We start from the raw sequence: 24,226 nt of genomic DNA on the forward strand, positions 1-24,226 counted from the left end.
GATGTTCTTACGAAGTGTTAAGGTAGACGAGACGGTAAATGACAAAAATCGGACGGTGATAGCGATTAGGTGATGACAGCAACTATTAATTAAGAATAATCGGCCAATTCTTAGATCGCAGGGTTTGTTAATTATGTAGCTTCCAGGTTTATTTTCAGCCTGAGTTTATTCTTCGCTGAAGTCTGTAGAGGGCAACCAGGGTTTGAAGACTTCCTCTTCAGTATACCACACCAGACATGGCAGCCTTCTTGTCCTTTCGCGTTTGAGGATTGAATAGGATCAAAGAGGAGGAATATATAGAACTCGGCCACTTCCAAGAATCCACTTCCGTAGCTTTGAAGATGGAACGCACACTGTAACCTCGCTCTTTGCTCCACCTGCAGCCTTTGATATCTAATTGTATACAAGACATCCCCTCTGGAAACGATAGGGGGTAAGATTATCCGGAAAATGTTCTGTCTGTTGAGACACTGCAGAGTCGGATTACCAGTACTGTACTCAATGTTAACGACCGCTCAAAGGCTGTCTTGAGATTTCGCACAGCACAGGGGCGATGAGAAAAGAAAAGAAAGACATACTCACTCTTCGCGGAACGTTCAGACGGTGACAGTCGCCAAGCCATGACAAAAATTCAGACATTGACAGCAATTAGACAGTCATTGATTATTAAGAAAAAACAGGAAGGACAAGCCTAATTTCCTCGGAAGATTGAGACGGTGACAGCGGACAGACAATGACAATAAATCAGAGGCTGACAGCAATCAGACGAGTTATTAAATACACGGATGGACGTCTTTCCCTAGCACCGATGTGAGCACTGCATTCCGGACCCACGTCGTGACAGGATTGAGGTCCTTGCACATGTTGACCCACCACGGTGAGAACGGCTTCCACAATGGGACCAACAGTGGCTTGCGCCAATTGTTCTTGCCTATTACGATATTTCTTGGCCAGCTAATTTGCAAGAACTTCGATATTGTGTGCTATTAACATCCTGGCTAGGGGGCTTAGCAATACGAATCCTGTCTAGCGGATTGACTTCGTATCCTTCCAAAGTAATCTCAACTCTGTCGTCCGGCATTAGCAGCTTTCCTTCTCTATTAAGGTCTTCAATGGCCATATCGACCATAATGATCAATGAAAATGCAGGGCTGTCTGGTAACCACTTCTCAGTTCGACCCGCAACCCAATCACACTCTTGGTCGACTTGTACATCTCGAGTCTTGTCGTAGGCGTTCTGGCTATACAAACTTGCCCCTTTGACATAGAATTCAACTTCCCGGTTGCTTCCAAAGGCGTATCGCCTCGGTAAGGCAATCATCTTCGTGGTAATCCGGGTCGTGTTCAGGAGCAGGAAGCTCTGCTGTAACAAGTCCCCTTGGTATTTCCAGGACCTTCTGAAATGACAGAAAGTCCTGTAAACACGAGCCCCTTGGTATATCCGGTGCCGTCTCAAAGTAGAGGAAGTGTTGCTGCTCTTCTCGAGTCTTGTGAGATCTGCGTGCAAAGCACACAGGCTCTTGACAGAAAAATTCGTCGGCAGAGCTCAGTTGCTCGGGAGTGAGAAAGTACTGGCTGGTGTGTTTGTCCTTCCGGATCTCATTCCAAAATATAGGAAGAAAAAAGAAAGGATGAGCTTATTTCCGCGGAAGGTTAAGGAGGTGACAACGATTAAACAATGACAACAGATAGACACGGACAACAATTGGACGAGTTGTTAAACACATGATGATTTATCCTGGAGTCGGATTGATTTTTTCTTCGCCGATGTGCTTCATTTTCAGCCCATGTTTGCGAGATGTGTAAAGAAGGGCCAGGCTGGTTCGCTTCAGGTGCTGATTGAGGAGATTGGTTGGGAAGTCAGACTTTGGCTTGCTGATTCCTTTCGTGAAGAAAAAGGTATATGCACTTACAGAATGGTGAACCCAAGGAAAGAAAACTCGAGTCCTTCAAGCTGAGATATTTTGGCACTTGCTGTTCTGTTTCAACTCTCATTTTTCTGAAGCTCAGTATCATATTCTGTAAGATAGAAAGATCAAAGAGTCAAAACTCTACAATTTGGAACGCTTAAGCCAACTCCGTGCCCGCAATAAACAATTATACAGCCCGATATTTGCTCATATCATACATAAATGCCGTGCGCCTTGCTCGCTGATGCCACTCCTGTATCCCCTATATTCTATTCTCCTGTCCCAACGCTTCAGCCCCACGATGTATCTTCGGTACCGGAGGAGACGCATTTCCTGTAGGTCCATGCTCAAAGTACCCAACCTGCTGCGCATATGTTGTCTGGTCACTCCTCGTTCCTCCGGGCGTGATCAACGGCAAATTGGCCTCCGAACCCATTGCCTTCTTTCTTGTTGTGGGCCTGGTGGCGAACGGGGAGATAGATTCGACGTCTTGCCCTTTCCCACTGCTCGCCATCATTCTGCGGAGTTGTTCCTGGCGCTTGTTTCGGTTGCGAGATCGCAGGCAGAGGATAGCCCATGCGATGAGCGCGGCGCCGATTCCGCCGGCGAAGATGATGGTTACGATGAGGCCGGAGGTGCTGAGTTTGTCTTGTTTCGTCATGCAGCTGTTGGCGCCGGCGGTGGGGGAGAAGCATAGCATTCCTGGAGCGCAGGATTGGATTGCGGTTGTCGTGGCTATGCAGGTCACAGTTGTTCCGGCATGGACTGAGCATGCCGATGTAGATTTTATGCTTGTTACGTAGCAGCTCTCTGCCCCTGAAGTTATCGCTGATGCCGCCGAAGTCGTAGTGGTGCTATCCGTGCTCGTAGTGCCATCGGTGGTCGTGCTATCTGCAGAAGTTGTAGAGGAGGGAGCTGCAGTGGTCGAAGAGGGTGCTACGGTTGTGGATGAGGCGTCAGAGGTTGTCGTTGCTTCGGCGCTCGTTGTCGTCTTCGCATCCGCTGCAGTGGTCTTTGCATTGGTCGTTTTAGTATTCGTTGCTTGCCTTTTCCTCAAATCTTCTCGATCTTCTGCTCGTCTCTCTCTGTGGCACTCTTGTGCGAACATCACTGCTTCCACCGCGGCATTCACGCCTGAACATCCCCCACCAACAAAGCATTGTTCGATCTCCTCCAATGACTCGAGATCAACACCTCTACCGAGACATGCCGTAATCGATTTCGAGCATCCGCAGTTCGTCCTTGAAACAAGTTCACTGAGATTGTTTTGTGCACACTCTGTTCCTGACGCAGAAACAATTGCGGCTCCAGCAAAGAGCGCGAGGAGGAAGGACCGCATCGTGGCCAGTGAAACAGTGGAGAAAGGCAGATTTCAGCGCTAGACTGGCTGTTCTTCAAGAACCCCCGTCAAGGCCTCCAGTAAATATTAAGATAGAGATTAGTGAGTATAAAGAGGAAGAAATGCTACAGATGAATGTCAAACTGGAGAGGTGGAGACATAAGTGCGATGAAATGAATTCCCCTAAAATATGCACTTGTGAAGGGCGGAGGGAGGCTTGAGCTGCGGCGTTAATAAGGGGTCAGGGCACGCCTTCTGATAGGCCACCAGCGCCCCTGAACTCTTTCGTGCAGCTGTTCGGAGATATCCACAAGCACCCCAGTTGGGTGGCGTGCCGCAGAACGTCCATCTGGAAAATACGATGAGTTGACGATGCAGTACGAACACCTTTTGAGAAGATCATGGAGGCTGGATTGATGATGAAAATTGAACGTGGCCGTGGGCCTTGATCCACTTGGTCCCCACGTAGAGTCGTAGGTCACCACGAAGCTTTCGGATCGTCCTCGAACACGCAGTTTCGGGTGGCGGAGTGACTTTTGCTTGGCATAGATGGCTTGAAGTTTGCCGAAGGGGCACAGCTGAAGCCTGAAACGCAGTAGAGTATCACCCGCTCGAAGGGGGACGGGCGAGGAACCTCAGCTTGTGCAACAGATGATGGAGAAGCGGGAAAAGATGATGTTGAGAAGGATGAAGAAAAACTGGGAATGGGGAAAAGCTGTTTGAAACTTAAGGTAAGCTGAACAAGGTGTGACAACCGATCAAAGTCACGTGATATGCGAGTCAGATCAGGGGGTACGTCATTCGCTTTCTCTAGTGCTTGGACAAAGAAGGCAGCCAAGGTTGATATATTTTGATGCAACTTTATGTTCTTCATCAAAAACAACATAAACTCCTTCGTCACAAGAAGCAGAATCCAACACAAACAAACCCTTCAATACCAATCCTTCCACACCAAAACTACCCTCAAGATGCCTCTTGTTGTCCCAGGAATCAACTCGGGTGGTGACAAGTCAAAGACCGAGGAGTGGACTCAGAAGTTGGTTGGCAAGAAGATTGGTGAGAGCCATGATGCTACGGTAAGCTCCAACCTAGACTTGTCTGGAAGATACTAAGAGACTGATGATAAGTAGACCTTCGCAAAGACAGATCTTCCCAAGGAGACCCGAGTCATTGAGCCAGGATCCATGGTTACCAAAGATTTCAAGCCAGACAGGTGAAAATACCAAAACTGCGCCTTGAAAAAGAGGAACATATGCTGACCAGCTATCCAGGTTGAACGTTCACCTTGCTGAGGACGGAACGGTCTCTCACGTTGATCACCAGTAGAGGTTCAGGAGTAGTGGGCTAGAAACCAATTCATGAATCGATGACCTTCTGAAATTATCTTCAAATTAAGACCTAAATCACTCTGATATGCGTCTTCTTCCTGCAACAAACAGAGCATCAGATCATCTTCCTATTTCGTCATGCATAAATCACATGACACTTACCCCTCCATGAAACAGCACTTCTTGTCTCTGCGGGCAACCGAATCGCGGGGCATCTCCACATTCATCTTGATCCCAAAATCTCCAGCCCCTTCCACACGACACTCTCTATTCCACAACCCCCTTCAAATCCGCCAAGATGTTCAAAAAGGAGTATGCCGCCTCTGCGCCATTGTGGTACTTTTGTGCTAACGAAAGAAGCATCTCCCCCGGCTCGAAATCCAAAGTCAAGTCCTCCGTCCAACGCGCGATCCGCAACCAGCTCGTGACAACATACCCCCTCCTCGCACCACACATCGACGAGATCATACCGAAGAAAGAGCAACTGGATGCTATGAAAATGTCCTTCTCCCTCTCTTCCTCTCTGCCCATCTCCTCCTCTCTCCCTCTCTTCCTCCTTTTTCCACCAAGCAAGGCGGGAATACCTGCTGACAAGAACCTCCAACCAGTCCAGACAGAGTAACCCTCTACCTAATCGGCCCCACCCCCCTTTTCTACCAACATATGACTGATGCTCTTCTCCCACACCTCCGGCTCGTACACCGTTTCCCGACCTGCTTCCCAAGCATCCGCATCGACAGGGGAGCAATCCGCTTCGTGCTCTCGGGTGCTACGCTCATGGCGCCGGGGTTGACTTCCACTGGTGGGAGACTGCCATCTGGTGATGCTGAGGAGAAGGGGGGTTATGGGGAACATGGGGGGAAGGAAGGCGGGGAAGCGGAGAAGGAGGGCTGGTATGGAGGCAGAGAGCTGGACAAGGGAGAGCCGGTTGTGGTTTGTGCGGAGGGCAAGGAGGAGGCGTGCGCTGTGGGGATACTGAGTATGGGGACTAAGGAGGTGAAAGAGAAGGGGAAGGGGCCGGTTGTGGAGGAGGGGCATTATTTGGGGGATGGGCTTTGGAGGTTGGCTACTGAGTAGAGATGGGGTTTGAGGAAGTGAGATACTTTGAGTCTTGTGGGAGGGACATATGGGATGGGCTTACGACATGGAGGCAGGGAGAGTCTCTCAAAGTAAATGTCAATGTGGGACAAAATTCTGAAGGTCAGCACATGCGGGAACGCTGCTCGAGGTTCCCAATCTGTCCACCAGTAGGGAAAAGCCAGAAATAGGAACGGGCCCATTCCCTTGGGCCAACATATCCCGCTCAGTCTTACAAGTCTTTCCTAGCCCCTCAATCTGCTAAATGTACATGGCCAAGTGGCAAACCATCATTACAGGGCAGGAACTTGTTCAGTCTCCACTTGCACAATCAAGCGGTTTCAAAGTAAAATCGTTCTAGCGGATGGATCAAGGCAGAGAAGCGTCTATATACAAAGTATAAGTACACCTCTATCATGCAAAAGACTCACTCATATGAGAAATGAAACACTTCGGGAACCCATCCAGGCTGTGTGGATATTCATGATCTGTTGAGATGACTGAAGCTTTGATATTCTTAGCAAGTGTGGCATACTATTGTCATCCAGATTCCACCACAAATTCAAATACCTTCTATACTCACAAAATGGAATCTTTTAGAGGACTCAGGGCCAACTTTGTGGTTCAACTTCACAGTCTCGCCAATTCATTCCGCAGATCGAGACATCAGATAAACCTCGATTTTCTATTCAGCTGGACTCTCTCCAATTCGGCCCAGCTTTTGCTCCAAGTGCTGTCAGTCTTGCCACAGCCCTCGCCATCTCTCTTTATGATAGACTCTGCCGGTTTTTGATTTTTTGGTCTTCGGCTTCATGCTCTTCGCAGAGTATGGAAATGATTTTGTCAGCACCTTTTATTCTAGGAACCTTCACTACCTGCCCCACTTGTTTTGTGATCCGGCTACCATGACCTTTATTGGACTTTGCAAGACTTTGCAAAATGGGAAGAATAGTATGATATATGGTCGAGCGGCTGCTTTTCATAGCCCAACCCCCCCCCTTTCTCTACAAGTTTACCTCTTTTAACGTTATTAACAAGCGGCTTGGCCATCTATTAAAATGGTTCTTCTTGTGCTTTTACTGGGTGGGGCATTGATATTGAAGTGCGAGTTTGTGAGTTTGGTGAACCGTAGGACGTCGACTTAGATTGAGAGCTAAGTCATGCTCTCGCTATCAGAGGGCTATCTTGCCATTTTAGGCAGATGGTGCAAAGTCATCTAGAAGATGACAGCAACTTGATAGAAGATGTATCATGCGCACAAAGTTTAGGGAAAGGAGATTGTCTGACAACCTAAAGCTTCGTGCTCACTGTAAATAAGGGGTTTGTGCACGTTTCGGCTGGATTCGTAGCCCACACCTTTTCTTTCCGCCCATGTATATTTTCAGTGGGTTATTCTTATTCTTCCCCGATGTCATACAAGCCGACTTCCTTGAACCTAGTTATACAAGTATTTATTGCCATAAAATTCTGAGTTTATTTAAGGATATGTGTGATTCAAGGAGGTTAAAGTGATCACGTGATCCTATTTCCTATCCAAGCCCTGTCCCCACGTCTTAACTATTCAACAGAAAGTGGAAAGTGGTAATAATGAGATACCTTCTTAGAATAGTGAACCGCGATGGCTCAAACTAGAATTGAGAGCCGTATACGGGTGCATGCGGAATAATGACCGAAGTACAGGCGGCCGCTCCCTCGGCATCCTCGCAGAGAGCCTCCCCTCTTTATTATCAGCGCTCAACTGCTTGATCAACTTACAGATGCTATTGGCCTTTACATTCCTTGCTATAAATCTGAAAACTCACTGCCGCTGGATCACTAACTAGGGCCACAACCCAACTATAGGTATAAGAGCAAGGCTATAACGCACCATTTCGCTTATTGAGACTTCAGTACTGAACTACAGGTTTGATTCTTTGACGGATATGTGGCGTAGAAGGTTGGTGGCGAGTGGAAATGGCAGAGGAAAACGCCATGAACAAAATCACAAATACCCCATCTCCCCCTGCAACCTTGCAAACATCACTGACTTTCAAACACATTGTCCTTGGAAGGACTTGTATAACTACTGCGTTCCAGAACATGATTGAACAAACTCTATTAAATTGTTCCCGAGAATTTTGCAAAATCCTCCCACTGCCTCCACCTTTGCAGAGCTGGCAAGCCACTTGAACAATTTTCAAAAGTCTTGTATAATTTCTCGCATTATACGATAGATTTTCCTTGCAAGATATCATACGTTCTATACATAACTTTCCACTTTGAAGGACCTTTCTAGGTTCCTGAACTTTCAAGTATCTTGAAATAAACAAACATTGTTCTTGCTCCAACTGGTTCACCTTTTTGTCTTGCAAGACAATGCTATAGCTAGGGCTTAGGATACTACCCGTCAACTTGTACAGTAGACCGATTACTAACTCATTAAAAAGAGTCAACCACAATTATCCTGTCTAGTAAGATAATGGTTCCCACAAACTCCCAATGTCACTCTTCTCTTGATTCGGGGTTTTTCTTTTGTGTAGTCATGTATTACAAATAGGGAAATGCGGCTCAACTACAAAATTCACAAACACCTCTCACGGCCCTTGTCTTTTCCCTAAAACCAAACCGAACCTGAGAATACCATTTCTTGTCCCCATTATTATTGATATCAAGTATGCAAGACAACATTCCCACATTCTTATACCAATAAAATGACTGTGGAATCCGTTATTAAAATTCATAAACTCTCCTTAACGGCTTTGCCTTTACTTAAAACGGAATAAAAAGAGTGGGCTCACTTAATATTATTATGAATATCAGAACAATAAATTTGTGAGAAAAAATTTGTATATTCTCATCTAAAGATAGGAGGTTCCAAATTTCACAAACACCCCTCACGGCCTTCGCCTCTACTCAAGTGCTTAAAACCGAACCAACCCCCCTTTTTAACTCGCACAGCCCTATCGCCTTCATAACCTCAATTTTGTAGAATAATATCCCCACATTCTTATACCCAGGGCATTGCATTGCAACACGCCTTTAAAAATTCATAAGCGCCCCTCACCGCCTTCGTATTTTCCTTTACCTTCAAAATTCAAAGCCAAACCGAACCCCTTTTTCAGCTCGCTTAACTACCTCGCATTACCTCGCCTTTTCACGCCCTCAATTTACCCGCTTCTTTCCCAAATGACTACCTACTTTTGCCACAGACATGGCAGTGGCCTACGACGATTCAGCACTTCCTCGCAGTACAGGCTGGAAACCAAGGGCTTTCATGCTCTTGGGCTAAGACTAAATCACAACGACTATTTGAGTCTCGAATCGGCAATTTACTATATGAAGAGGTTTTCCTCTATCGACTAATGGCCTTTCAATCCTATCACCGTATCCTCTCGCGCGCTACGAGCCCTCCGAATATATATACAGAGATAGAGGGAACTAGGGAGGCGTTTGGCGGAGCCGCAAGAAGGATAATTCCGCGCCCGAGGACGCTTTGTGGTTATAAGGAGGGGAGGGGGGTTAAGGTTGGGGGAAGAGGTCGATATTGCGCCTTCGTACGTGCTTACATACTTCCGCGAAGGATGGGTTTATAGCTCTATTGCGTAGAGTTAATAAGGAGGCTTTTAACTTGCGTTAGGCTACCTGGATTCGAGCTCTAAAGGGCTTAAGATACCCCTTTACAAATCGCATATACTTCCTAGTTTCCATCCCACCTGTCCGGGAATGGAGCAGTCACAAGGCCTTGCTAGTTATGCAAAGAGAGTAACTAGACAATTACACGCTTTGGTATAAAATGCTTTCTAAGGCAAGGGCACTATAACACTGCGGGATTAGGGACCCGGGGCTATTTGGGAAGGAGTCTTTTCGCCCCTTATAGTTTTTAGCTCCTTTGTAAATAGGACTTTTATTCTCAACGAGATCCTTAGCTTAGCATGTCGGACGTAAATAATTATCATTATTATCATTATCATTATTACAGACATGACAGTGCAGCTCGCATTCAGGTTTTCACAAAGACCCCTCACCGCCTTTACCTTCGTCTTCGCCTTTTACCAAAACGCGACGAACCCCTATTCAGCTCGCTTAACTCCCTCGCCTAACATCATCACCTTTGAAGCCTCAATTCACCCAGCCCTTTTGCAATTCACCACCCTAATAACCACACTAACTTACCCCTCTCACTTAGCAAGATCACATGCCACACAGCCTTGCAAAATTCAAAAATTCAAAAGCGCACTAGCTGGTGCACTGACCGCCGCCCTATCTGTCAACACCTCAACTTCCCGGTGCCCGGCGAATCTTTACTCCGGCACTACAATCAACAACACCACAAGCGACGCCACGATACACTCGATACACGTTGCACCAGTATGGCATTGCAGCAGCATTCTCGAGGCAAGAGCTCGATGATGTCCTCGGATGGCAATCCTCCAGAGATGTCTAAGGCTGAAGCCATTGCCAAGTTAGCTCCTTACAACAACGCGGCGCAAGGCCTCATGATGCTCGCAACCCAGGCGCCCTACCCTCTACCAGTGGGTGAAATAGAAGTTTTGGTGTACAGTCCCATGGCTAAGGTTAGTTACATCTTCAAGAACGACAAACTGGCCCTCGGTGGAAGAACCACTCTGCGCGGTTTCGTTTTCGGCCTCCAGGGATTGGTTGACCAGGCCTTTCGCAAGAAGGAGATGGCGGGCGAAGCCGGCGAAAAGTACGTCCTGCACCAGATTGAAATCATAATCTTTACTAGATCGACTGGCCCTCTCCCGCGTATCAGCGGAAACCCAGTTTACCAGGGCGCCGATCGTGGTAAGTTCTGACTCGCGCTTGCGAGCTGTTTCTTCAAGCTGACAATGAAAATACAGATCTGAAGACTGCTTCTGTTGAAGGAGTTATTTGGAACCTTGACGCCGAGATGACATCCTACTGGAATGAGGTCAAGACGCGCATCCAACTTGGAGGCGTGGACGACAGCCCTCGCGAGATCAAGAAGCCCTTGATCAAAGTGTATACCACAAGAAAGGGCGAGGCTGACGTCATTCCGGGAGTGGACCTATTTAAGGAACACAACGGCCATTTCTTTATTTCTAGCAGCACGTGTTCGCTACGTAGCTCTATGCCGCCTGTTCAAGCAGCGATGGGTCTCGACGCGAACGCGAAGGCAAAATTTCGAGAGCACCCGATCAACCCGGAACGTCCCATGTTCGACTTGGGACAGACCGGTAGCTTCTCTCACAACACCGGCTTTGTTAACAACAATTCCTTTGCGCATACCAAGGCTCCAAAGCGTGTTCCGAAGATGCCTCCCAATAACGCAAACAAGGAGGCTAACGATATCATGGGCAAGTTGAACGAGGTCGGCAACCCCTTGAATCTTCAGGAGGGTGAGATCGAGCTCGGATTGAAGGTTTCCAACGTGGTCAAGGACAACATGAAGGCAGGAGAGCAAGGCGGCAACGGCGAAGGTTCGAGCAAGAGTACTTCGAAGTCCAATGTTGAAGGATCCTACCAGGAGCACCTTTCTAGAGGCCGCAAGCCAGCGAAGGGACCTTCAGTCAACAAGCGCACGCAGGGAACCAAGAGAAAGGCTCGTCCAGACGAGAACTGGGGCAAATATCAACATATGGGCGGTGATCCTTGTATTCGCAAGGCGTGTGATCTCTCAGGAGCACCATTCGAGCCGGCCACTTCGAAGAAATTGGTTAGTCCTGAGGACCCAAACAACCTCGACGCAGGCAAGGATGGCGACACCGTCAAGTCGGTTGCGGAGGAGGCTGATACCTCAATCAAGATGGTTAGTCAAATGACCAGTGAGGAGATGGCCACGGCTATGGGAATGTCGGACTACCATGGGCTGCATCGGGACATGAATGCCAGAGGTATGATCTCCCGCATGGATGCCGGCTTAGGTTTCACCGAGGAGGACGACTACCTGTTTGTCCCAGCCATGGAAGCCATCGAAGAAAACCCTTCTCTACGCCTAGATCCGACGCGTGTCGACGCCCTCCTAGGTCTCGTCCCGCAAAACAAAAAGTTAGAGACCCTGCGTGCCCTTGGCAATTCCCTTCTCTCTCCGGCTGCCCCGCCAAGTTCTTTGAACAACAGTCCGTACTTGGGCGCCCTTGGTGGTGTCGCTCCGCCTGCGGGCATGTACAACACCTCCTCTAGCATGGCTAGCACCCCAGGCTCCGGTCTTCCCATTCAAAACCCATATCAAGCCACCATGGGCCAGTCCGCGTCCTCATCTCCCCTAACCAGTTGGCCTCAAATGGCGGCGACTCCTCCTCTTGGCTTCTACGACACCACGACTCCGAGCGCTGAATCTGGCATGGGCATGAACACGGGTGGTGGTCGACGCTCTTCCTTGGACAACTCTGCACGCACCCACTCTCGCTCCGGTACCCAATCGAATGTTGGTGGTGGCGCTTCTCTTCGCGTTGAATCCCCAGCTTCCCACTCGGCGGCGACCCCCTCGGCTTCCAGAAGCATGTTCTCTCCGCCTGTCACTGGACGTGGCCTCCAAGGTCAACAGCAAGCTGTTCTTCCAGGCCGCCAATACGACGCTCCTGGTGCTCCATGGGAGAATGGACGGGGTTACCCAGGCCAACAGCAAGTTGGTCTTCCGGGCCGCCAATATGATGCTCCTGGTGCTCCATGGGAGAATGGACGTGGTTACCCAGGTCAACAGCAAGCTGTTCTTCCGGGCCGCCAATATGATGCTCCTGGTGCTCCATGGGAGAATGGACGTGGCTACCCAGGTCAACAGCAAGCTGTTCTTCCGGGCCGCCAATATGATGCTCCTGGCGCTCCATGGGAGAACGGACGTGGCTACCCAGGTCAACAGCAAGTTGGTGTTCAAGGCCAACAATATGGTGGCGCATTGGAGATGGGACGTACGGGCTCGCGTGCCAGCGATCTTCACGGACAACAAGGCGGTGGATCTCCTAGCGGACGTTCGGGTCCTGGTGCCAATAGCTACGACTAGAGCGCTGACGTCGATCCCTTGGCTGCGGCTGCGAAGAAGGGTTTCGGTTGGTTGAATTGAGGCAACTGCTGGAGCGTGCTGATGGCTGAACATACGATTTGGCTTTCGATACATGGGTTTTTATGCATATATGCGTGGGGTGGATTTGCTGTTCTTTGATTGGATCAGACGGCGGAGGGTATCGTCCCAGGCTTGGCTCATGACCGGGCTGGTGGTTTGGTAACTCAGCTTGTCGATCATTTCGTGGAGGGCAACTTTCAGACTTCCAATGCATACAGTTTTCTGGGTGGATGATATGAGATACCCCTCCTTATGATAGGGAGGCATCAATCAGCGACTGCTGATTTCGCATAACAAATACAAAATTTCAATAAACGCAGTGCAGATATCAGTGATAGTGACAACTTTACATTCAAAGCCGGTAGTTCATAACACGCAGCAGTTAATTTCTAGCGCAGCAGGTATTTTTCAAGGAGCACACATATCAGCACAGTGCAAAGCAATTAATTCGCAGGCAATTTCGGGTGTCACTCCTCACAGCTTCACTTGTTCGCTGCCAGTGTGGCATTCAAACATAGGTCATCTACTTCCCCTACGTGGACGAATCACCACGGCGCTTCATTTGGCTGGCCAGCGGCCCATCTCGCGACCACATCGCAAAGACATTGATAACAGGATTGCAATGAGATCTCCAAACATATTGCGAGTTACGGCTGACACGTATTACGGCATTGTGAGTTGATTCAGATGCGAAAACCACCTGAACGGAAAGAAAAACATAGATTATGCAAGTGGCTGCATCAGATACCATTTCTTGGGACCTGTCAATCGGTTCTTGGCAGCCAACTTCTGGCATAGTCCAGTAAGAACCGTTGCAGAATCAAATGGTGGAGGTCGGAAAGCCGCGGTGGCGAGTACCGTTCTGGCGGGTCATCAGATGCAGGACAGTGCAACGTGGACGGCATGTTGCACGAAAACGCTCAAGCCACTCAAAGTGCAGCACAACGAGCACAGCAAGTCACAGGCCTCTCGAGAGCACGAGATAGCTATGATTCGAAACGTCGCACTGGAATGATTTTCTGCTTACTGACCACAATATCGCCATGTGATAACAGGCATGCATCCTTGAGTCAGAATATGTCAGCGCCCTCCAGCAATTCGAGCGGAAGTGAATGGCCACGCCGGTTTTGCAGCTTGGAAACCGCCGTTTCTGTCGTCACAATACATTTTCTTAGTTCGGCTCGGGATATCCAATGGAAGGTCGTCGAGTTGTCGGCAGTTCGTTCGAAGGAGAATGTCGTCGGCGGATACCAGTGTATTTTTGGACTACATCCCGGTTGCACGAAGTGACGAATCGTAGGCTCCTCCAGAAATTGCAAGAGCCGGTGCCATCAATGCGGAAAGAAGCAAACATGGCTCGGATTCTATCACATATCGTGACGAAAATCGATCTCCCGCTTCGAGGAAGGATTTCCAGAGTTGAAAGCGGTTCCCACCGATGCCTGTTCATGCAGGCTCGGCGCCGACTCAGAAAACGCTGCAGGAACAGTTGTGTAACCCGAGGCGCTGGGACACGAGTTTCGGTATAGCTGGAATGGGCGGACGGGCGGCTGGTTTCTGGTCCGCCGCGGAGGGGAGACCGTCCCCATATGAGGAGATGAGGGAGGTTGGAGTTGAAGATGGAGATGAAAATGGAAATGGAGGGGAAGAGAAGGAAACAAAGGAAAGAAAAGAAAAGTTGGGAGTCGAGACGGTGTGCGAAAAGAAAGAAAGTCCAGCAGGGTTGATTTGTACGCAGTACTTTCGTCTGATCCATTGGCGCTCCCCAAGCGAACCGGACCACGTTCTCCAGCCCCGAAAAGTCCCAAGCACAGGTCACCGCCCAGCAAGCTCGCCGGCTATGCATGCACGCCTTTGCTTTTTCTGTCCCCAAAAGCACTGGATGTCACACATGACCGGTGATGGACAACGCTCTGATGGCTCGGCCAGTACCTCCAGCAGCTTATCTCGAGTCCTGATGCCAGGTTGATGCCAGTATGCCAAGTCGTATGTTGGTGGCTGCTGACGGCGAGTCCACGAACTGCCCCGTTTCGGCGTCACCGCCACGCTGCTGCTGCCTACTCGCACAGCATCACAGGCGGAGGGGCCTTTGGCCTGCCCCAGCCGTTCTCAATCCGCAAGCGCAAGCGCAAGCCCATGCCCAGAGCCATCTCCATCCATCTCCATGCTTCCTTTTGACCCCGCCCTGGTTTGCTTTGTATGTACCGTGCATTGACTTGACTTGCCCTTCCCTCACCTGGCCGGGCCTGTTCTCGATTACCACTGTTTTCTCTGATGCTCTGGCCCTTGCTCTCCATCATGCAGGTCCACTATGATTCGATCCCAGATCGAGCCCGATTTGGTACGGGCAGTCTCCTTTTGTCGGCGGGGAGAACCTTTGCTCATATGCCTCGCCCACCCTCTATCAGACTTCTGTGATCAGGGTCCGTAGCACAGGAATTTGATAAAGTCGCGACTGTGCAACGCAGCAGAACAAGCTTGCCCTAGCCTGCGGAGACATTTGAGCCAGCTGACAGCCCAGACGGAACCGTGATTCGAGACTGCCCAAGAGGGTTGGGTGCAGCTGGAGAGGGACGAAGCTGAGAGAGGAGGTGTTTAAGGCGGACTGTCCTCGCACTGCAATTTTCCTTCTCCTACTCGGTGCTGTGGTTGCCTCTGACGTGAGTCTTCATGGGAGGCTGGCCGACCGAACGTCAGGGATAACGAGAAAAAAGTAGCATACTAATCACGTCGACCCTGGGTCTGGGTCATCGTCGTGCGAAGAGGGTGTGTTGGGGTGTTGTTGCCTCCAGGTACTGTACTTTACCTCACTTGATTTGTTTTCGTCTCATCGCTTCGCTTGCGCGGGTACACACGGCTTCAGAAACCGCCCCCCTTTTCATCCCTCCTCTGCCTGTCCTGGAAGCGACAAGGCTGCCACCCACTCTCTGCAGTCTGACGTTCTGTGTTCGAGGTTACCTGAGTCACTGCGAACCACCCCAGACCAGGCCAGGCCGGGCCAGGCCGCATCAAACCAGCCCAGTCAGCCTTACGTCGTTCGTTCCTGCCCTTTGTTTGCCTCAGCCTTACCGGCCAGCGCCTGCCCCTTCGTTGGCTACTTCTTGCCAAGCCGTGGAGCTCCAGATTCTCCAATCCATCATCGTTCGCTTTTGGTCTACCATCCGCACTTTGGCTGATCCTTTCCCTTCTGTAGCTTGCTGCACATCTCCTCCCGTTGATGGTGTCAACCCACAAGTCACTCCTGATGTTGACAACTATGGCTCCAGTTGCCCCAGAGCAGGTAAGCACGCAATCAATCACGGGGAAGAGGACCTCACCTCTTGCGGCAACAGCCAGTTCTGGGTGATTCTGACAATATTGCAGCTCTGGACCGCCGTCACGGCCATTCGCTATGCTTTTCCTGCCGTGATCTTTCTCTACTTCATTGCTGCTCTCGCCATCACTGTTTGCACCTTGCAAACACAACGACTCAGAATCAAGGATGAGCACGTTCGCCGTGATGTTATCCTCGGACTGATTTTTGGTGTCACTGTTGCCTATGTACGTCCCCAGTGCCTCACAAGAGGGCAAAAATGCTTCCTCGGCCGCCTCTTGGCAGAAGACGGGCTCTGCTGACTTTAAGCAGCTCATTGAAGTCTTCACGGTCGTGATCAGAGTGATTCTCGACCGTGGCTGGGATCCAGGACAAGATCGTATGGTAAGTTTGTGCCAGAACCTCCCTTGAGAGCCATTGCTTGCTTGGTATAATCTCGTCGAAAGGTGATTTTGATGGCTTTGTAGGTCTATCTCATCGCCTCCACGATTGCTTTCTGCGCCCAAGCCCTTGCTTTGACGGACAGCAAATTTCCCGTTTGGTACCCGTACTACGGAACTTGGTTCTTCGGATTTGTTGTCGAGTTGATCTTGGCCGTGGTTCCGAACGTCTTCAGACCTCCGAAGTCCCCATTCGACTATGCTGCCATTGTCATACAAGGCTTGAGAATCTGTATCTTCACCATCCTCCCATCCTTGTACTTTGGTTTGCGCAACGACAGGAAGGAGTATGACAACTGTGATGCTGAACGTCAAACCCTCTTGGCAAAGAAGCTTGCCCCAAAAGCATCGAGCTCGGATAATACCACAGCCAACGGAAACGGAAACGGATATGGGGCCACGACAGATGCAAATGCTCAAGAATCAGACACAGCAGACAATGCCAGTGATGCGGGTTCCGAGGATTCGTGGCTTGCAGAACAACGAAAAGCACAGGAAATGATCGATAAGCGCTTGCAGCAGGATGGGAATTGGTTCACATATGCCAAAGGTTTCACTGTGAGTTCACATCATGGACCTGGAGAATGGACAGCCGCTAATACTTGATTTAGGTATTTCTTCCGTACCTGTGGCCATTCCACAACAAAGGTCTGCAGTTTCGGGCAGTGCTTGTTGGTTTCTGCTTATTAGCTTCCAATGCCTTGAATGTTCTTGTTCCCAATCAAATGGGCGTCATGATCGATAGTCTGACAAAGTATGCCCAAGGAGGTACGTTTTCGAGACCAATTGTGAAAGCAAAGCTGACGCCTTTCAGATTCGGAGAGCAACATTTGGCTTCCGGTCGTTGTCTACACTGTGCTGCGTTTTGTAAGCGGCGGTGCATGCATTGGTTGGATTCGCAGATGGTTGTGGATCCCATTGGAACAATATTCGTACGACGCGCTCAGCACAGCTTCTCATGCACACTTGATGAGCCTTTCGTCGGATTTCCACGACAACAAGACCAGTTCAGACCTCAGCCAGGCTGTGCATGGCGGCAGATCCGTTGCAGATTTGCTCGAGACGGTCTGTTTCCAGGTTATCCCCATGTTCATCGATCTTGCGATAGCATTTGCCTACTTGTGGAGCTTATTTGGTCCCTACATGGGACTCATGATGGCCGCTACGGTAATCTCATACCTTTACATTACGACTAAATTGTACGCTCGGCGAGCCTCAAAGAGACGTGACTACATAACTATCTACCGAAAGGAGTGGACAATCGGTCAGCAATCGCTCGATGGTTGGAGCACCGCAAGTGTACTTATCTTGGATTCTATTTTCTCGGTCAATGCTGACGATTGGTAGCTTTTCAACATGATTCCGTACGAAAGACATAGATATGCTTGTGGTAAGTTCTCTGTGCAACCTCTCTCAACTCCTGCTAAACGCTTCTCAAGCTGTCAAGGACCATATGAAAGCCAAACGAACTTACGAAATGTCCTCACAAGCAATTAGTGCCGCCCAAGGACTGGTCATGACTCTCGGCTTGCTGGGAGCTCTGTGGCTTGGCGTTTACCAAGTTGCATACGGCCGCAAGTCAGTCGGAAAGTTCACCACTTTGTTGGTGTACTGGGCTCAATTGCAAAGTGAGTGTTCTCTCAATCACCGGAATTCTCATGCTGATTATTGCAGGTCCCCTGATCTTCTTCAGTTCCATGTACAGACAGATATCCTACAGCCTAATGGATGCCGAGCGTTTGCTTGAGCTCTTCCAGACAAAGCCAACAGTCACTGACATGCCAAATGCGAAGCCGCTCAAGTTAGGCCAAGGTCTTGTCAAATTTGACCGAGTCTCTTTCGCATATGATGAGCGCAAGCCAACTTTGAAGAATGTCAGTTTCGTTGTTCCCCCCGGAAAGACTGTCGCTCTCGTTGGTGAGACAGGAGGTGGCAAATCGACCATCCTCAAACTGATTGACCGATTCTACGATGTCAAGTCGGGAAGTATCTCGATTGATTCTCAAGACATTCGTGATGTTTGCCTCGAGAGGTAGGCCATTCTATTCGATAGAGTTGACAAGCAAAGCTGACCTGCAATTCAGTCTTCGTGGGAAGATTGGTGTTGTACCACAAGATCCGATGCTTTTCAACGACTCGATCATGAACAACATTCGCTACGCTCGTATCACTGCAAGCGACAAGGAAGTATACGAGGCATGCAAGGCAGCCGCTGTTCATGAGAAGATCATGTCTTTCCCAGATGGTACGTTCCGCTGCTTCCTTTCGAATTAATCATTCAGCTGACTTTATGATTACTAGGTTACAACTCGAAGGTTGGCGATCGTGGCGTGTAAGTGTTATTGTTTCCAATCCTCTATTGCTTTGCTAACATATTTGAAGTAAGCTGTCCGGTGGTGAGAAGCAGCGTGTTGCCATTGCCCGTGCTATCTTGAAGCAACCTGAAATCATTCTTCTGGATGAAGCTACCAGCGCTGTCGATACCGAGACCGAGCAACTGATTCAAGAAGGTTTCAAGACTTTGTGCAATGGCCGGACCACCTTCATTGTTGCGTACGTCATCTCGGATAGACTCCTGACATGTGGAATATGCTAACATGTTGACAGTCATCGACTTTCGACTATCATGAAAGCTGATCACATCTTGGTTGTCATGAACGGAGAAATCGTTGAAGGAGGGTCGCATGATGAGCTGGTTCACAAGAAGGGCAAATATCATGACTTGTGGTCAAAACAAATCTTGGTGAAGCCTGCTGTTGACCGTTCCAGATCTCAAAGCCCGAAGAAGCGAGACACGCACATTATCAACGATCTCACTCCCAACCGTCAAAAAGTTGAGTTGGCCAAGGCTTTGAAGAATACTCCGCATGATGAAACCTGTCAGTCCAACCAGCAGAAGCCGAGTGATACTCAGACATCAGATGAGGGACCAGAGGGACCGAACCAAGATCCATGCAATATTGAGCAAGGAACGAAGCCAGCCCCGGACACAAAGTCTGGACCTGGCCACCAACGTGAGGTAAGTGCAGAGCGAAGTTGAAGGAAAAAGTTTGTCCATTGCAGAGCAGAATCTTGAACATCAAGTCTGCTAGAAATTGATGCGCTGCGACACGTGCAAAGGCTCTCATTTCAAGTCAAGACCCACAGTGTGGAATACATTCGAACATGATCTTTCAAAATTGACTTGCTGCTTGTTGCTTGACAGTGTCCACGTTCATTTGTTTTTCTTATATAATGACCACGCCTAACACTTTCAAGGGTTCGAAACTGAAGCCAGATGCCCCCGAGTTCGTTCCTACCCAAATGAAGACCACTGCTTCCGACCCTGCGAAGCTGAATCTCAAAGAAGCTGCAAAGGCACAAAAGAAGAGAGACAGAGAGGAGCGGAAGGCGGCAAGCTTGGCGAAGAAGGCTGGCAAGAAGATAGCAATGAATCTTGACCATCCAGATGGTGAGTTTCTCGGCCGTCGTTAACATGGTTCTCTGCTGATCAGCCGCTTGTAGCCTTGACCGCCGATGAGTCGAGCCCTCTTGCTCAGATGGATGGCCAAATGACCGAAGGCGAGGCCTCCGCCGCCGACAAACCCAAGCCCAAGCGATCCCGCTTGTCCAGAAGACATTTAGCAAAGACTGAGCCAGGAAATCGAACAATTGTGTCTCATGATGGCCAGCAAGACTCGGACTTGACTGCAGTCAGCTCAGGTGAAGGACAACCACTGCTTGCAACCTCCGCCATGGTGAGATATTTCCCACAATTTTACTTCCTTTGCTTATACCAATACCAGCATCGTCGAGTTTCGGCTCCAAGTGATCCCCCCTCTACAACTCAAGAATCTCGTGCTAATAATCGTCGCCGCAATCGACACTGGCGAATGAAGAACAGGGGTGGTGAGAGTCATGGATCTGCCAACGCATCAGGAACCGCTTCTTCAGCAGAAGCTTCCTCCGACAGTCATCCTGTTCCAGTCCCTCCCAATCCGACTCCTGTTCCTGGAAGAAACCGGGGTAGTGAGAACACGCCGAATCCTGCAATCAAGCCAACGGTTTGAGCCCTGAGCCGACATCAATGAATGCCATTCCTCCATTGATTTTCACGGGATCGCTAGTCGGCTTCGACTTATCCATGACCTATTCGACCACGATTATCTTACGACTGTCTACTATTTGGGATGGTTTGACACAGTCAACCTTGACCTTCCATACCTATCCATACATTCGATGATTATGATAGACGACTTTGCTTTCTTACTACAAAATTGGTTCTGGGATGTAATATGGGGTCATGGCTGGTGTGGAAAAATTGATAGATAGGTGGGTAAAATTGTGGTTCAGCAAGCATGCATGGCGCACTACTAGATGTAATGGGTTTGTTATCAGAACAGGGCATAATATCGGGTATTGTTATGCTTATGTTGGGGACGGAGGCCATCAGGCGTTAGACAAAATTCAAAATTCTCCTCTTTTATGTTTCTTGCTCGAACTCAAGCCAAGATTCAAGCAAGTCCTCCACTTCCAGACGAGTCCCAGGACGTCAAGGCAGATAGATACCTGCAACGGCAACACTTCACAGATGGTATCAATCAGCACTTGTGTCTTATCACTTTGAAAGATACTTTCTTGACGATGGACCAACGAAATCTCTTCTAATTTTTATTTTGAATTGGGGAGAAAATCACATGATGCACTTGGCCCAAGACGCTAGCCGAGAACCCAACGATAGATTCGTTAGCCTTCTCCCCACTTCCTTTCACCTCAAACCATATTCTCACATCCATTCGTTCTACTACACCTGTAAACATCTCACCGAACGGTGAAACCTTCACTCAAAATGGCAACCACTAAGCAACGCCTCGCTCTCTCAATAATTGATTTCCTGACCACCTCCCTCACCGACGGAACTCTGACCGAAGAAGACCGTGACTCCATCGACGTGGCCACCACCTGTATTTCCGAGTCTTTCAAAGTAGACCCAACCGACTCGACACCGAAAGACACACAATCCCTCCTCCAAATCTACAGCGTCTACGAAAAGCTCAAATCTAAGGCCCCGGGTGCCTCCACAACCACTGCTCCCGCCGTTCCAGCTGCCCCTTCAGCTCCAACTGAAGCCCAAAAAGCTGAAGCCGAATCTTTGAAGAGCCAAGGCAATGCAGCAATGGCGCAAAAAGACTACCCAAAGGCTATCTCCCTCTACTCCCAAGCTCTAGCCCTCGTCCCAGGAAACCCTATCTTCCTCTCCAACCGCGCAGCCGCATACTCGGCTTCCAAAGACCACACATCTGCAAAGGCAGATGCCGAAGCTGCCGTTGCCGCAGACCCGAAATACACAAAGGCCTGGTCCCGTCTCGGCCTTGCGCGGTTCGCGCTTGGCGATGCGAAAGGTAGCATGGAGGCTTACTCCAAGGGAATTGAGTACGAGGGTAATGGTGGTTCGGACGCTATGAAGAAGGGCTTCGAGACGGCTAAGAAGCGGGTCGCTGAGCTGGAAGGCGAGGGCGAGGACGAGGACGAGGACGACGAGATGACAGACCGTGGAGCACCTGGTATGGGGGCGGGCGGAATGCCGGATCTGAGTGCCCTTGCTGGCATGTTTGGTGGCGGTGGAGCGGGAGGTGCGGGTGGGGGAATGCCGGATCTGAGCAGCATTATGAGTAACCCGATGTTTGCTTCTATGGCACAGAATCTGATGAGCAACCCGGATATGATGAATAACCTCATGTCGAACCCGCGGATTAGGGATATGGCGAATCAGTTTGGCGCTGGTGGTGCCGGTGCCGGTGCCGGTGCCGGTGCTGGAGGGGAAGGAGGACGAGGTGCCGGTGGTGGGATGCCGGATTTGAGTAGCTTGATGAGCGATCCTAGTATTGCCGAGATGTGAGTCCCATACTCTTATTTTTGATTTAAAGGGGTGAGAGCTGACATGAAATAGGGCAAGAAACATGATGGGAGGCGCAGGACGTGGAGCTGGACGTGGGGCCGGGCAGTAGTTTCTTTCCTCCCTAGACAGCCTGCGTGATACCAAGTTTTTGCATGCTTCTTTTTGTGTTTCAGCACGGCAGGATAGAGCAAAAGCCAATAAGACATTTCGGATTTTCTCCCTGATCTTTGAGCGTATTGCTATATCACGGGAGATGAAGTTTGTAGAAAGATACTTCTAAGCTGAAGGTCGATTTGATAGACCGCGTCTCCCTAATCAGCGTTCAAACGCCATGCGAGTTTATAAGTTGTTCACTAATTCAGATGTTGGCTCTGGTCCGCGGCTTGAGAGAATCAAATGAGAGCTTTTATCGTGTGAGGAGAAGGCCTCTCTCCGCTGAGGTCCTCCTTCTGTAGTTCATGGAGCTCGAACATCCCTCCTAATCGCCTGGGATGATTTCAACCTAGTGGATGTCAATTCCTTCACTGCGTTTCTCCACTTATAGCACTCTATCTTCAATATCCTCCATCCCAACTCAATCCAACTCAAATCTCACTTTCTTCTTCTTTCTAGTGACCATTAAGTGAGAATTTTCCTTTTCATCACAAGGAGCTTCCTTCCTCTTCCCCTTCCCCTTCCCCCCTTCCCCGTCCGGAACGTCATACCCCGCAACCAAATCCCCATATTCCCCTTCTCTTAGCCATCTCCACGCCGTTGCCTTATCATCCCTCCCCCTCCACCTCTCCTCAAACTCCGTATAGCCCAAAATATCCTCCACGCCATCCGTCCCAATTACATGCGCCGCGAAGACCACATCCCAGCTCTCCCTCACCTCCCGACAATCCTCATCCATCAAAAGGTGAAACATCTCCCACACATTCTCGTCCCTCATCCTGGAAAACCGGTCCGGGTAGCGCATACGCTCGCATTTTTTGCAGGTGCATTGAGAGGCGATCAATTCTTCCGCCAGACCCTTCAAAAAGCCATCGGACATAAGGGCGGGATTCAGACCTCTCCATTCTCGCATTCCCGCCCGAGTTCTTCGGAGTTGGGAGACGGGGCGGCGAATCTCTCGAGGGATTTCCATCGCGTTTATCTCCTTTTTCTTCCTTTCGACGTATTTTTTGAAGCCGCCTCGGAGAGCGATTTCGTCCAATATGTGGACGACGTAGTCTGCTAGCAGGTCGTACAGCCGTTCGCGTTTGGCTCGTCGTGTGTGGATGGGAGGGTAAGGGATGCGGCCGTCGTAGGTTAGGAGTCCTGTGCGGGGGGAGTAGGTGAAGTGGTGCTTCCCGGCGTGGAAGAAGGCGAGTTTGGCTTTGTTGAGGGGGGTCAGGGGGAGGATTTGGAGGGGCTTGAAGCCGGGCTCCTGTGATATTAGGATTGGGTGGGAGGCTGTGGCTTTCGAACAGTTTGGCGGACAGAATGGCGAGGCGGTGGGGAGGGATTGTGAAGCTGTGGTTTGTTGGGTGGATTTCGGAAGTCCCTGAGGCTGTGTTGGGCTTGAGGGTTTCTCTTTGGTGGAGGGTCTTGATGGAAGTGGGGAGTTTGGTGGACAAGTTGGTGATTCTGTAGGAAGAGGCTGTGAGTGAGTTTTTGGTCGGGCTGATATCAGAGGTCCCTGAAGAGGTTCCGGGCTTGAGGGGTTGTCCATGTTGCAAGTTTCCCGACGAAGGTTCTTGTGTGGTTGTTGTGGTGGAATGAAGTTTGAGAGTTTTGGTGAAGGAATGAAAGAGATTGTGGAGAATTTGATGGAGTTCTCATTTGGAGGGGAGGGAGGTGGTAGTCAATATCCAAATACCGCCTGCCGAAAAAGGGGGAACCGAACTTTCGGGGTCCAGTTCAGATCGCAACGGTACCAAACTTCGATTTCCATGTCTT

General features: G+C 49.7%; 8 protein-coding genes across 8 annotated transcripts; 5 read left to right on the forward strand and 3 right to left on the reverse strand.

Moving 5' to 3' along the window:
* Positions 1–2,037: 2,037 nt before the first annotated feature.
* On the reverse strand, positions 2,038–3,488 carry K444DRAFT_311156 (uncharacterized protein). Its single transcript, XM_024871810.1, has 2 exons — positions 2,369–3,488; positions 2,038–2,289 (listed from the first exon to the last, which is right to left on the reverse strand). The coding sequence occupies exons 1-2, from the start codon at positions 3,247–3,249 to the stop codon at positions 2,118–2,120; spliced, it is 1,053 nt and encodes a 350-aa protein (XP_024740906.1). The 5' UTR covers positions 3,250–3,488; the 3' UTR covers positions 2,038–2,117.
* A 729-nt stretch (positions 3,489–4,217) lies between these two features.
* K444DRAFT_521771 (uncharacterized protein) lies at positions 4,218–4,575 on the forward strand (the record flags this gene model as incomplete). The annotated part of the gene is made up of 3 exons (XM_024874149.1): positions 4,218–4,325; positions 4,380–4,462; positions 4,521–4,575. 3 exons carry the CDS (start codon positions 4,218–4,220, stop codon positions 4,573–4,575), a joined length of 246 nt encoding a protein of 81 aa, XP_024740907.1.
* Positions 4,576–4,822: 247 nt separating this feature from the next.
* On the forward strand, positions 4,823–6,069 carry K444DRAFT_609325 (uncharacterized protein). The gene is made up of 3 exons (XM_024879559.1): positions 4,823–4,889; positions 4,938–5,078; positions 5,186–6,069. The coding sequence occupies exons 1-3, from the start codon at positions 4,876–4,878 to the stop codon at positions 5,652–5,654; spliced, it is 624 nt and encodes a 207-aa protein (XP_024740908.1). The 5' UTR covers positions 4,823–4,875; the 3' UTR covers positions 5,655–6,069.
* Positions 6,070–10,003: 3,934 nt separating this feature from the next.
* On the forward strand, positions 10,004–12,615 carry K444DRAFT_626239 (uncharacterized protein; the record flags this gene model as incomplete). Its single annotated transcript, XM_024882622.1, has 3 exons — positions 10,004–10,341; positions 10,381–10,439; positions 10,496–12,615. The coding sequence occupies 3 exons, from the start codon at positions 10,004–10,006 to the stop codon at positions 12,613–12,615; spliced, it is 2,517 nt and encodes an 838-aa protein (XP_024740909.1).
* A 1,044-nt stretch (positions 12,616–13,659) lies between these two features.
* Positions 13,660–14,627, reverse strand: K444DRAFT_311223 (uncharacterized protein). The gene has a single exon (XM_024871811.1). The coding sequence runs from the start codon at positions 14,519–14,521 to the stop codon at positions 13,847–13,849; it is 675 nt and encodes a 224-aa protein (XP_024740910.1). The 5' UTR covers positions 14,522–14,627; the 3' UTR covers positions 13,660–13,846.
* Positions 14,628–15,931: 1,304 nt separating this feature from the next.
* K444DRAFT_641104 (uncharacterized protein) lies at positions 15,932–19,468 on the forward strand (the record flags this gene model as incomplete). The annotated part of the gene is made up of 13 exons (XM_024884574.1): positions 15,932–15,955; positions 16,039–16,215; positions 16,401–16,455; positions 16,496–16,986; positions 17,040–17,196; positions 17,243–17,727; positions 17,776–17,818; positions 17,868–18,056; positions 18,103–18,460; positions 18,513–18,673; positions 18,730–18,760; positions 18,811–18,981; positions 19,036–19,468. The coding sequence occupies 13 exons, from the start codon at positions 15,932–15,934 to the stop codon at positions 19,466–19,468; spliced, it is 2,775 nt and encodes a 924-aa protein (XP_024740911.1).
* Positions 19,469–21,256: 1,788 nt separating this feature from the next.
* Positions 21,257–22,415, forward strand: K444DRAFT_521772 (Hsc70 cochaperone; the record flags this gene model as incomplete). The annotated part of the gene is made up of 2 exons (XM_024874150.1): positions 21,257–22,302; positions 22,358–22,415. The coding sequence occupies 2 exons, from the start codon at positions 21,257–21,259 to the stop codon at positions 22,413–22,415; spliced, it is 1,104 nt and encodes a 367-aa protein (XP_024740912.1).
* Positions 22,416–22,880: 465 nt separating this feature from the next.
* Positions 22,881–24,222, reverse strand: K444DRAFT_660694 (uncharacterized protein; the record flags this gene model as incomplete). The annotated part of the gene is made up of 1 exon (XM_024886498.1): positions 22,881–24,222. The coding sequence occupies exon 1, from the start codon at positions 23,997–23,999 to the stop codon at positions 22,881–22,883; it is 1,119 nt and encodes a 372-aa protein (XP_024740913.1). The 5' UTR covers positions 24,000–24,222.
* Positions 24,223–24,226: the final 4 nt, after the last annotated feature.

This window comes from Hyaloscypha bicolor, assembly GCF_002865645.1.
Source record: "Hyaloscypha bicolor E unplaced genomic scaffold K444scaffold_44, whole genome shotgun sequence".
In the NCBI taxonomy this organism is placed as follows: Eukaryota; Fungi; Ascomycota; class Leotiomycetes; order Helotiales; family Hyaloscyphaceae; genus Hyaloscypha; species Hyaloscypha bicolor.

What these genes read in the sequence shown, in the direction of transcription:
- K444DRAFT_311223 (XM_024871811.1), bottom strand. Translation starts at nt 14,521, where the DNA reads ATGCATAGCCGGCGAGCTTGCTGGGCGGTGACCTGTGCTTGGGACTTT.
- K444DRAFT_609325 (XM_024879559.1), top strand. An exon ending in CAACTGGATGCTATGAAAAT is followed by an intron (nt 5,079 to 5,185) that starts GTCCTTCTCCCT and finishes ACCTCCAACCAG; the next exon opens with TCCAGACAGAGTAACCCTCT.
- K444DRAFT_311156 (XM_024871810.1), bottom strand. Translation starts at nt 3,249, where the DNA reads ATGCGGTCCTTCCTCCTCGCGCTCTTTGCTGGAGCCGCAATTGTTTCT. An exon ending in ATCTCCCCGTTCGCCACCAG is followed by an intron (nt 2,290 to 2,368) that starts GCCCACAACAAG and finishes AGGAGTGACCAG; the next exon opens with ACAACATATGCGCAGCAGGT.